General features: G+C 41.5%; 1 protein-coding gene across 1 annotated transcript; it reads left to right on the forward strand.

Moving 5' to 3' along the window:
• Positions 1-1,081: 1,081 nt before the first annotated feature.
• On the forward strand, positions 1,082-9,841 carry ARL9 (ADP ribosylation factor like GTPase 9). Its single transcript, XM_045833909.1, has 4 exons — positions 1,082-1,333; positions 5,428-5,590; positions 7,035-7,210; positions 9,662-9,841. Exons 1-4 carry the CDS (start codon positions 1,082-1,084, stop codon positions 9,839-9,841), a joined length of 771 nt encoding a protein of 256 aa, XP_045689865.1.
• The last annotated feature ends 2,832 nt before the right edge of the window (positions 9,842-12,673 follow it).

The raw sequence follows: 12,673 nt of genomic DNA on the forward strand, positions 1-12,673 counted from the left end.
AGTAAGGTAGTTTTGTTTGTTAATATACTAGGGTACAATTTAACAAAATAAAAAAAGCCATCCACATACTTGTCAGTTTAAGCAATGTTACATAACCTGTGAAAAGCCCTGTGGGTTTCCTGATTTGTATATTAGATCATTGGGGGCAGCAAATGATTTTTCTTTAGTTTTTTTTTTTTGTTTTTAATACCCTGCATTACTAGTAGCCATGATCCTGGCAGAGTACTAATTTAATTGAGAACAAATTTTAAAGATTTATTTTTAGAGGGGAAGAGGGAGAGAAACATCACTGTGTGGTTGCCTCTTGTGCCCCCTCACTGGGTATCTGGCCTGCAACCAGGCATGTGCCCAGACTGGGAGTGGAACTGGTGTCTAATTGAGAAATTTTTAAAGTGAACTATAAGAATTTAAAATAAGGGTACCATTGAGGTTCCTTTACTGTTTTCTCCTAAGCATCCTGGACAGTCTGGAGACACTACTAGCTGACACTGGCTGGAGGGCCGGGAGGTACCCAACTTCACTTGCAGAGCTTGTGATTACTAACGGGGAAACTGGGGCGGGGGCGGGGGCGGGGGTCCTTCGGGGTTTCCCCAGTGGGAAAACGGGTGAGCTTGGGTGGGTGTGGGAATGATTGGGGAGAGGAAAGACGCTTAGATCTGGTCTTGCGTGGAAGTCCTTTCTGAGCTACCCTTCCTAGCACAAGGAAAGCGAGCCATACGTTCCTAAGTGGCGCCTGGAGACACTTGCCTGCACTGACGATGTGCCTCTCTGGGCTTTCAAGGTTCCCTTTGGCTGGGCTCGACCCTTCCTCTAGCACCCCTGCCTAACCCTGGTCACTCCGCCTTCGGCCCTCAGGTTTGGCGAATGTGCCGCCCGCAGCCCCAGTGCGCTAGCAGGAGATGCCCGGTGGCAGCCTACACGCCCTAGGACTGGCCTCAGCCACAGTGACTGTGAGTGAGGTCTGCGCCACGTGGATCTACGTCTCTGCCTGGGTCCCACGCAGGGACCACTCCTGCCGGGACGCAGGGCGGCTGCTCCAGCGTGCAGGGCGCGCAGGAGGGAAGGAAACAGAGCTGTGAAGATGGAGAGGGGAAAAGTGAAAAAGAAAGAGAAGGGAAAGGAACCAGAAAGAGAGAAAATTCGGGGAAGAGGAAAGGAGGAAAAAGACAAAAGGAAGGAGGTGGAGAAGGGGAATGAGAAAGGGAAGGAGGTGGAGAAGGGGAATGAGAAAGGGAAGGAAGAGGAAAAGGAGAGAGAGAAGGAACAATTTAAGGGAAAAGAAGAGAAAGAGAAGAACAACAGCGCCTTAGCAAAGCCCCTGCTGGAACTGCCGGTAAGAGACTGGTGCCTCGGACCCTCTGCCCAAGGCCATTGTCGGGACTTCAGGCGTGAGTGCCAGCTCTGTTACGTCCCAGGCCCCTACCGGAGGGAGTTAGGTCTCTTTCCAGGACTTTTTATCTGTGGCTGGAAGGAAACGTGTCAAGCTTCCAATGACAGATTGATTGCCGGACCCTTCTCTCTGGCCGCCTGCCCTTCACCCCTAACCCCCCTCAGATCTAGTGTTGAAGAAGAGGCGCAGGTTGTAGCCCGTCTCCAGCCCCATCTCTGTCCAGCACTCAGAGCGAGGTCGAAGACCGCCCACAACACAGAAACCCGCCCTGAGCCCTCGCTGCACGCAGGCTCTCGATCCGAGCCCTTTCTGTTGAAAATAAGTTCTTTGGTGGGAGGTGCAGCGTTCCTGAATGTGTGCCGAATGTGTTTTTGAGTTGTCTGGACCTTTTCTGTAGGCACCGTGGTTACTGCTTCCATTGTTTTCAGACCACCAGCGTCCAGAAGGGTCCAAAGGTTTAACTGAGGTCTTGCAGACCAGGCATTGTAGTCACAAAAAGACAAATACCTATGAGTCCATTTATATGAGATACCTAGAGTAAGCAAAATCGTAGAGACAGAGTAGAATGGTGGTTGCCAGTGCCTGGAGAAAGGTAGGAAAGAGTTAGTGTTTAATGGGTACAGAGTTTGTTTTACAAGATGAAAAGAGTTCTGGAGAGGGATAGTGGTGATGTTCGCACAACATTATGAATGAATGGGTTTCATACCACCGAACTGTACACTTAGAAATGGTTAAGATGATAAATTTTGTTATGTGTATTTTAACACAATTTAAAAATTAGAGTTGGGTTGGGGGAGGAAAGAAAAATCAGGCATTGTTTGGATCAGCTTAGTGGGCCCTGTGCTCCTGGAGTTCCTGGGCTCAGAGCTACTTTCTGGTTCTAAACAATGTGAATTATTCAGGTAGATTTGACCTCTGGAAAAACACAGACTACATGGATCCACATATAGTTAAAGGAATAATTTTTGACAAGGAACAGTTGTGTTTGGAATCATAGTTTATGTCTGAACACTTGCTTTACAGTAATCCCGGATTTCCTTAAGAGATTATGGACATGAAGCAAGCATGTATTTTAGACTAAAAAGTAAGCAAAATGTGAAGCGTTGGTGCCTGCCAAATTTCTAGATAGGTGAACTTAGGGTGAGCATTGTGGTTGGAAAGGGAGTAAGGAAGTGTTTTTTTGTTTAAGATTTTATTTATTTTTAGAGAAGGGGAAGAGAAGGAGAAAGGGAGGGAGAGAAATATCAATGTGACAGAAACAGTTGCCTCTTGTACAATCGGTTGCCTCTCATAGGCACCCCAAATGGGGACTGAACCCACAACCCAGACATGTGCCCAACCAGGAACCAAACCCATGACCCTTTGCTCTGTGGGACATGCCCAACCGACTGAGTCACACTGGCCAGGGCAGGAACTGTTTGTACTCACAATATTTCACAGGATCTAAGAGGCCATTATTTTGGATACCACTAAGAAAGAAAAGAAGAAAAAAAAATCTTTACAATGAAAGTAAGACATACCATGCATGGTAAAATCTCATTTTAGACACATTAAAATGTGAAAAAAAGTTTTATCTGGAATTGATGAGATATTGGGGTAGCCTGAGTAGGGCCATTGGTAGCAATAATGAGGGAGACACAGTCCACACCCTGCAGCCATTTCTTGGTGCCAGCATTGCTTTACAGTATTGCTTCAACGTCTCCTTTGTACACCAAGTCACTCCTCCTTACCAGCCCAGGATGACACTGTAACTAACATTTAGATGTAGGTGGGAGGCACTGGGGAAGGAGGTTGGGATAGAGATAGGAAACATTTATGGAAATACCATTTGCTTTAAGAGCGATCAAGAATTCACTCTAAAAACATATACTTTTTCAAATTATTTTATTCTCTAGATAGTCTTCATAAAGCATGCTCTCCTCACAAGTATCTATTGGATCAGCCCTTAAAACATTTTACTTGCACATAGGTCTTATTTTTAAAAAAAGAGGTGGGATAGGCATTCTAATGCTATTTGGATCCCCCCCCTTTTTTTTTAGCCAGAAATCTGGTCTAAATCTCATGTCAACATTTAGTGTTCAAGAAGAAATGTATAAGATTATTGTTATTTTTTTAAGAGCAGGGTTTTTAAAAAGATTTTATTTATTTATTTTTAGAGAGGAAAGGAAGGGAGATAGAGATAGAGATAGAGAGAGAGAGAGAGAGAGAGAGAGAGAGAGAGAGAGAGAGAGAAACATCAATGTGTGTTTGCTGGGGGTCATGGCCTACAACCCAGGCATGTACCCTGACTGGGAATCGAACCTGTGACACTTTGGTTCACAGCCCGAGCTCAATCCACTGAGCTATGCCAGCCAGGGCAGATTATTGTTATTTTTAAACCCAGTCTGTTTTGTGCATGAGAAACCCCTTCAGTAGGCTATTTGGAAAAACAGTTTACTTTCTGTGAGCAGTCTGGCTGTATTATTGCTCGTTTATTACTATTTACATTGAAGTTTATATCCTAAAAGCCACCCTTCTGTGCACCCTAAACTTTCTATTTCTTTCTTCATACCAGCCTGCCCTTATTGTTTCTCATTTGTCATAAAAATTCCTAAGGCTGGTATGTTGGTGGAATGTTTCTATCTAAAGTTTACATCTATTTCAAAAGGTTTTAACATCAGACTTTAAAATAAATGTTCGTTTGCCTGGAAATGATCACATAAAGTGAGATAAGCCAATCAGAGAAAGACAGATACCACAAGATCTCACTTATATGTGGAATCTACTGAACAGAATAAACTGACAAACAAAAGAAAACCAGAGGCATAGATGCATGGACCAGACCAACAGATCTCAGGGGGAAGGGGTTGGGGGTGGGGACTGGATAAAAGAAGGTGATGAGAATAGCCAAAGAACATATACACATGACCCATGGAGACAAACAACAGTGTGATGAAAACCTGGGGAGTGGGATGGCAGGGTCTGGGTGGAGGTGGGCAAAGTTGGGGGGGCGGTAATGGGGGACATTTATAATAGTGTAAATAATAAAAATAAAATAAGATAGACCCTGGTTGGTGTGGCTCAGTGGACTGAGCGCAGGCTGCAAACCAAAGGGTTGCCGGTTCAATTCTCAGTCAGGGCACATGCCTGGGTTTTGGGCCAGGTCCTCGGTGGGAGGCATACGAGAGGCAACCACACATTGATGGTTCTCTCCTTCTCTTCCTCCCTCCCTTCCCCTCTAAAAATAAATAAATAAAATATTTTTAAAATTAAAAAATAAATGCTCATTTGTGATTGGAACTGGTTTAAACATTTCTATAATCTTAGCCTTTTCATTTAACTGTGACACTTATATTTAAAAGTATAAAAGGGGAATCTTGCATTTTAATCTAATGATCTAGTTGGGAAGACAAGACTGATTAATGAGACGTTAGATGCTTACATACTGAATGGCGTAGTCAATACTGAAAGCACCATGGAGGTACCAAGATCCCAGACAACACAATGAATTCTGGTGCAATCTCCAATGGACATGCACTCAGGAAGCAAATTGAAGTCTGAAAATTGCCCAGTGGCCCTGTGATCTCTGGCATCTCTCAAAAATCTTGATATATATATAAATAAAATATGTATATATCTATATCTATACATCTAGATAAAGATATAGGTATATATATCTATATAGATATACCTGTAGATCTCTTTCTACATACATCTGTATCTATATCTATATATCTGGATATATAGATATCTAGATATATAAACTATAGATATATGTATATATAGGCATATATGCATGATATATATCATATATATTTGATAGACTGGCCAGGAGCTGAGGGATGGAGAAGGAATGTGCAATTAACATCACATAACTAATAAGATATGAGTTGTTTGGTACAGCTTGTTTTAGGCCAATTAAATGTTTTGTGAAGTTTTATTCTGGTTTACAATCCCACAAGTATTACTGGGTCTTACCACAGGCGGGCACACTGCCAAGGACCAGGAACACATGACCCTGAGAGCATAGGTTTATTGATTTATCTTTTGTTTCACAGGAGAAAAATAATCATATCCTAGTGCTGGGCCTGGATGGAGCAGGAAAGACCAGTGTTCTCCACTCCCTAGCTTTAAACAGAGTCCAGCACAGCGAGGCACCCACCCAAGGTTTCAATGAAGTGTGTATCAGCACTGAAGACAGCCAGATGGACTTCCTGGAGAGTAAGCCCTCTTCCTCATTAGTTACAGGATAGCCTCATTTTGTCAGACCTTGAGCTAGACTTAACATGATCAACACTGGGTCCTTGCAAAAAGTAACAGTGGGTCAGACTTTCCTAGATATTTAGAAAGCATGTGTAGTTTATACTACGGTGTACTGTGGGGAAAATCACTTTATTTTCTTTTGATTTTCTCCTTTTTACAGTGGTGGCAATAAAGGGAGTTGAGAAGAAGGCTTTATATTCCTTTCTATAACAGCGTCCCTCCTCCCTTACTACCCCAAATAAATATGCATTCTAAGTAAATAAAGGAATCTTCCTTCTCTGCAGCTGCACTCACAGAAAAACCCCAAACCCGATCTTGTAAGCAGAAGGCAGTCCAGAAGCCTCTACTCTATAGGAATTCTGGAGACACCACACCCTAAATATTGCTGTTCCCCCCAAATTCACCAGATCCTCCTGTCTTCTCTGTACACTCTTTCCTTGGAGGATTTCATCCATCCTCTTGGCATGAAGTACCATCTGTGTGCTACTCCCAAATTTATCTGTCCAGCCCAAACATACTCAAATGTCACCTGACTTCTCCACCTGGTTGTCTAATTGGCCTCTTGGACCTAACATGGACAAAACAAAATGCTTGATTTATCTCCATATCAGTTCCTTTCCTTATAACCCACTGGTCAGTACCCATCAAGTTTCCCAAGATGGAAAACCAGGAGTCACCTTGTTTCCTCCTTCTATATCCCCACCTCCAGAAAAACAATTTTTCTACCTCTGAAACAAATCTTGAATTCGTCAGTTATGTCCTTTCCCACTATCCCTATTTGAATCTGAACCTCTATTACCTATTTAGATTACTGCAATCAGCTTTTTAATTTTGCTTCTCTCCAGTTAAGAAGAGAAAATGGTGAGCAGAGAAATTGGTAAACCTAAAAGTAAATCTTTAAGAAAAAACATTATTAGGAATAGAGGTTTCAGCTTTCCCAGAAGTTATAGAATAAATAATTATTTTGACCAAATAGATAGCCCCCCAAAATACCTTCAAAATATAAAAAGTGAAAAGGAAGAAGGAAGGGAGGAAGGAAGGACAGACCCAACTAGGGGAGAAATGGACAGATCTACAACTGGAGTGAGGGATTTCAACACATCTTTGTCAATTATTAACAGGATCCAGGAGAAAAAATTTGTAAAGGCACATAAAATTTGAACATGACCAGCAAGTTCAATCTATTGGACAATATAAAATTGTCTATTTAGATAATTTTAGGTAGATACAAAAGTTAAAATACACATCTCTCTAGTGGTTCTCAACTGGTACGTTCTAACCCAGTGGCATTAGCACATCTGTCTAGTGTTCGGAAGTTATGTGAATGTGCCTTTTCCCTCCCCCTTGGGGGATACGCCTGTGACGTTTTTGGTGTTTCTTCTTTTCCTGCTCCTCTTTGTAGTTGGTGGCAGCGAGCCTTTCCGGTCCTATTGGGAAACGTACATGTCCAGGGGGATACTGCTGATCTTTGTGGTGGATTCAGCAGATCACAACAGATTACCTGAAGCCAAGAAATACCTTCATCAACTAATTGAAACAAACCCATTCATCCCTCTGGTTGTGTTTGCAAACAAACAGGTAAAAATCTGTACAAATATAATTTGTACTCCATAGTTTTATCATTAACACAAGAAATAGAAATACCTACTTTTAATGAGTAGATATTTAAAATATGCTGTATAATCAGTTCAATTTATATTTATCAGATCTACTGGATTATAAACACCTTGAGAGTAGAGACTAGTATTTATCTTTCTGTCCCTTATAATACCTTGTAACTGCCTTGGGCATAGCAGGAATCTAATAAAATTAGATTTAATTCAATAAGCATTTACTGATTGTCGATTTCAACAAAGTATTTGTGTCTGCCACTTTAAAGAAACTGTTTTATATCAATTAGAGCAGATCTGAATGTACTTCATACACATACATTAAAAATGTTAAACATACATGGAGAAGTGCAATGCTGTGCACTGTTGGTGGGAGTGTGAAATGACCTAGCTGCTATGGAAAACAGCATGGCAGTTCCTTAACAAATTAAAAATACAATTTCCATATGATTCACCAATTGAAAAAAATTGAAAGCAGGGACTCAAACAGGTATTTGTACACCCAAGTTCATAGCAGAATTATCCCTTATCGACTTTTATCATTACCCTCCTCCCATCCAACACCCTCCTTCTCCTATTTAATTCCTCCCCAATTCCATCAGTGAATTTATTAACTTGAAACATCATCCACATGTTGCTGGATCCATTAACACTGTTACAAAAGTCACTGCAGACTCGAAGCCTAAATGAATTCAGGAGTCAGAAAGACAGTGTATTGGGATGACCGACATCCAGGGAGGTGATCAACTCCAGCCAGATACCAAGTACAACAAACACATCAGGAAAAGCCTCATGGGCTCCCAGTGATGATGGAATCTGATTGGTTCATACTGGAAAAAGAAAAAATAACACAATGTTGGATTATTTCTAGAGATTTAAAAATGATCCTCTAAAGCTTAGGGAGAACACTGTGAAAAAACAAAAAGCCAATTACAAATGTAGTTTAAAAGTGAAAATGCTAAAACTTTTGCAAAGGACTTGAAAACAATTGCTGAAATCTGTGTATTTAAAAAGGGGCCTCTATCAGAAGTCATTTGCATAAATAATTATTGATGTGTGAGAGGCAAAGTAGTATGTTTTGACCTCACGAAGCTTTGACCTTGCCATGCAGCAGAGGCACAGGCTTTCTCTCTCAGTTTAATCTCACCTCGTGCTGACTCCCCGTGTGGGGCTCCCTCTTTTAGGCCTTTCCGCTCTCTCCGTCTTGCGCTGGTTCTCTCCCTCTGTCCTCCTTTCTTGGCTTCCTCCTCCTACAACTTTATTTTCTGAATCCAGTGTCCCCCTGCTCCTTTCTCTACCACCCTCCCAAAATTTGATCCACATTTTTTTTGGTTCAGTAGAAACAATGGCCACAAAAGAAAACTCACAATGGCAAATGCTATAATCAATAAAACATGATATGGACAAAAACCAATGAATGAAGGAAATTTCAGTTAAAGATAAATTTAAAATAATTGATCCTATTAAATATAATTCTTTTTCCCCCTCTACCAAGGTAGCTTGTTGTTTTTATTAAAAGGACATGAGAGAAGAAACCAAACTCTAAAATCATGCTACTCTTCCCATGCTCACCACGTCATGTGGAAATACCCTGGGCACAAGGAATTTGATGCCTCCCAACCACTAGAATTCTCCTGAAACCTACTTGGAAAAAAATTTCTACAAATTATTATTAGATATTATGGACACCAGGTTTAACCAAGGCACTAACCAGAAAACTTCTGGGTTTTTTTTTTAAGATTTTATTCATTTATTTTTAGAGAGGGGGAGGGAGGGAGAAAGAGAGGGATAGAAACATCAATGTGTGGTTGCTGCTCATGCACCCCCTACTTGGGACTTGGCCAGCAACCCAGGCATGTGCCCTGACTGGGAATTGAACCAGTGACTCTTTGGTTTGCAGGCCAGTGCTTAATCCACTAAACCACACCAGCTGGGGCTGAATGTGACTTCTTTCATACCTTAGTGGTCAGACTTCCATACAGCTTGATTTTCTGATGATTCTGGGTGATGTTTGTTTTGTAGTCTAGCTGTAGTTTTCGCTGTGGCTGTGTGAGGATGTGCCTGTGTTTACTTCTGCCTCCATCTGCACTGGAAGTCTCCTGTCTTCTCTGATCCTATTCAATGTAATTCCAAGGAAACAAAAAGGAAAATATAAAAAGTTATAAGCAGGTTGACTGCACCATTTAGAAAATTGATTAAGGTATTATATTGGTTTAACTTCATTCCAAAAAATATATTTTTGATGATAACTCGAATACTGGTTTAATTCTGATAAAAAGCTTTATGTTCAAACAACCACTAAGGTCATAGTAATGGTGTCTCAATGTCCTCTGTATTAAAATGAATGGGGAGTTTTTCAGAGCAATAAATGCAAAATAACCAACTTTTTTTCTTTTTTCTTTTTTTATTCTTGGTGAAGGATCTCAAAACAGCCTATCACATTACTGACATCCATGAAGCTTTGGCATTATCTGAAGTGGGAAATGACAGGAAGATGTTCTTGTTTGGGACTCAAGTGACTGAGAATGGCTCAGAGATACCCTCCACCATGCAGGATGCGAAAGACCTGATTGCACACCTGGCAGCAGGTATGCAGTGACCAGGCCAGGCCCACTGTGCAGCTCACAATCCAAATGTCATCAGGGAGGGATGAGTGGCAGGCTTGGAACCAAAGGTTTACACTTTCAAATAAAAAATAAGCCATTTCCTATTTTCTCAATGCATGGCATATATACAAAGAGAATGTTAATTGGTTAAGAGCATTTCTTTATTTAGATTTTGAACTTTAAAAGTATTGGTAACACAATGTATTTATAGAAATTTCAAGGCTTTTAAAAAAATTTAAAATTTTTAAAAGGATTTTATTTATGTATTTTTAGAGAGAGAGGACGGGAGGGAGAAAGAGGAGAGAAACATCAATGTGTGGTTGCCTCTTGCGTACTCCCTAATGGGGACCTGGCCCACCACCCAGGCATGTGTCCTGACTGGGAATTGAACTGGTAACCCTTTGGTTCACAGGCCAGCACTCAATCCACTGAGCCACACCAGCCAGGGCAAAATTTTGAGTTTTAAGCAACAAAATTAAAGTGAACATTAGCAAGCATTTATCCCATTTGTAGTTTTTCAATGACATGATATTTATATTAAAACATTTAAATAAATTTTTCTCTTTTCAAGTAAAAATCCAAGTGTCTTTCCTTTAAGTAAATGTGTTTAACACTGTAGAGAAAGAAATATTGGGATACTGCAATGACAAAAAATGTAATCACTATTAAACCTCATAAAAATATAAATTAACAGCCTTCAGAAAAATTTAAGAAAGGCTTCTCTTTAAAAAAGAAAGATTTTATTTACTTATTTTTAGAGAGAGGGGAAAGGAGGGAGAAGGAGAGAAACATCAATGATGCGCGAGAGATACATCGACCAGTTGCCTCTCACACACCCCCAACTGGGGACCTGTCCTGCCGGGTCCTGCCAGGTGCCCTGACAGGGTGTCAAAACAGCAACCTTTCAGTCTGCAGGCGGGTGCTCAGTCCTCTGAGCCACACCCACTGGGGTGGAAAAGCTTCTCTTTTAGGAGCCTATTATAGTAGATAAGGAACATTGTTGGGATTCGTTTTTGAAATTTTTGACACTTGTCTTTTATATATAAGCTTTCTTCGCTAGAAATATTTTGTAAGAGAAGTAACTGTTTGCCTACATACCATATAAATCCAACTTTTAGCCTACTGTCTTGATTTTTTTTTTTTTAAAAAAAGGGACTTTCAGTTTCTAGTCTAGTATGTGAGAAGCTTGGAAACCTCCACTGTTCTAAAAGCAAGTAATAAGATGTCTGAAAAATCAACAACCCTTCTAGGATCCATAACAGAGATGGGAGCACAGGGCAAACCGCTGCTGCCGGGAGTAGAGAAACCAACAACGGAATGCAGAGAAGGACAGTTTACCACCACAATTCACCACAGAGACTCACAATGGGAAACATGCTCGGGGACCAGTGCCAGGGTAGGGTAACCAGAGCTGTAATTCACAAATTGCTGGAGGCTTAGCATGGACACTCTGAGAGTTAAAAACTCCAGGGTGACCCAGGCATACCAGGGTCCCCACAATCTTGTGAGATTTACCTCTAGGAGCTTGATCAGATCCCCATGATAAACATCAAAGGGAAAAGCCCTTGTGTTTCCAGGGTTGGAGAAAAAGAACCATTTTTAAATATGCCACAGTACTCTATCCTTCTTAACAAGGCCTGCCCTCTGAGAGGAGATGTTAGAGCGTGTGCCTTTAAGGTCACTAGCTTTCTCACAGCCAGAGCTGCAAGATCATGTTTAACAGTGTGATGTAACAACAGCCATTCCAGTGTCTAATGTCAGACCTCCTTTCATCTGGCCTCTGGAGATTGAACCCTGGATTTTCAGCCTCTGCCGCAAGGATGGCCATGCCAACTGGCCCCGGCCCCTGAACAAATCCCTCAACCATCTTGTCTCCTAGTCTTCACTCTGGAAAAGAACTAAATCAGATGCAGACTACTTCCATCCCCGAACTCTGATTCTACGAGGCATCTTTTTATCATGTTTTCTAGGGCGGTCGTGGGAACTTATAACATAAGTTCCTGGATGCTGATTTCAAAGATGATGCCCAAACCTTTCAGATAGGAAGTGCTATCTCTGTTCTTCCTTGTTTAGCCTTGATTTTCTCATGTCTTGACTTTAGATTTTGCATTTTGGCAATAAATGTTGTGGCTGGTGTTTTCCCTTCAGTGGACAGCTATTGAATGCCAATGTGGTAGTTACTGCTTGATGCTGGGGATGATTAAACCAAAGACTTGCACTCAAGACATGCTCTCAGGCTGCCAAGGGAGGTACATACCCCAGGGTTACTAATGGAAATGGCCCTCAGCCAGGACAGGTCAGAGTGTTGTCAAAGAGCCTGTCAGAGAAGAGGTCTTCCCCATAGACCTCTTGGGGGTGGCATTCATTACTTTGGAGAACTTACCGCAAACTGGCATCTCTTGCCAGCCTTCCAGGCTCAGAAAATACAAGTTCAGTAAGTACACTAAGTGTAGATCTGTATTTGTATTCATTTAATCAGCATTTATTGAGCACCAACTATGTGCCAAAAAAATGTGTCAGAACTCTTTTAGTTAAAAATTATGGAAATTCAAGTTAGATTTTTTTTGTGCCGAGAAAAGGGGATTTGGGAGGGGGGCTCATCATACTGGGGAATCTGGGCAGGGGCATGGGTGGATTCAGGGGTTCAGAGTTAACAAAACTTTCTCTCCATCGCTTGGCCCTGCTAATCCTACTTGGCTTCATTCTCAGATTCTCTCGCCAAGGGACAGCTGTCAACACCAAGCCTACAGCATTCACACATAGCTCATGATCCCAGAATAAAATGGACCCCCTCCTTTTAAGGCAACCACCCAGCAGATATCAGA

This window comes from Phyllostomus hastatus, unplaced genomic scaffold (genome assembly GCF_019186645.2).
Source record: "Phyllostomus hastatus isolate PE091 unplaced genomic scaffold, TTU_PhHast_1.1 phas_contig_196, whole genome shotgun sequence".
Classification (NCBI taxonomy): domain Eukaryota; kingdom Metazoa; phylum Chordata; class Mammalia; order Chiroptera; family Phyllostomidae; genus Phyllostomus; species Phyllostomus hastatus.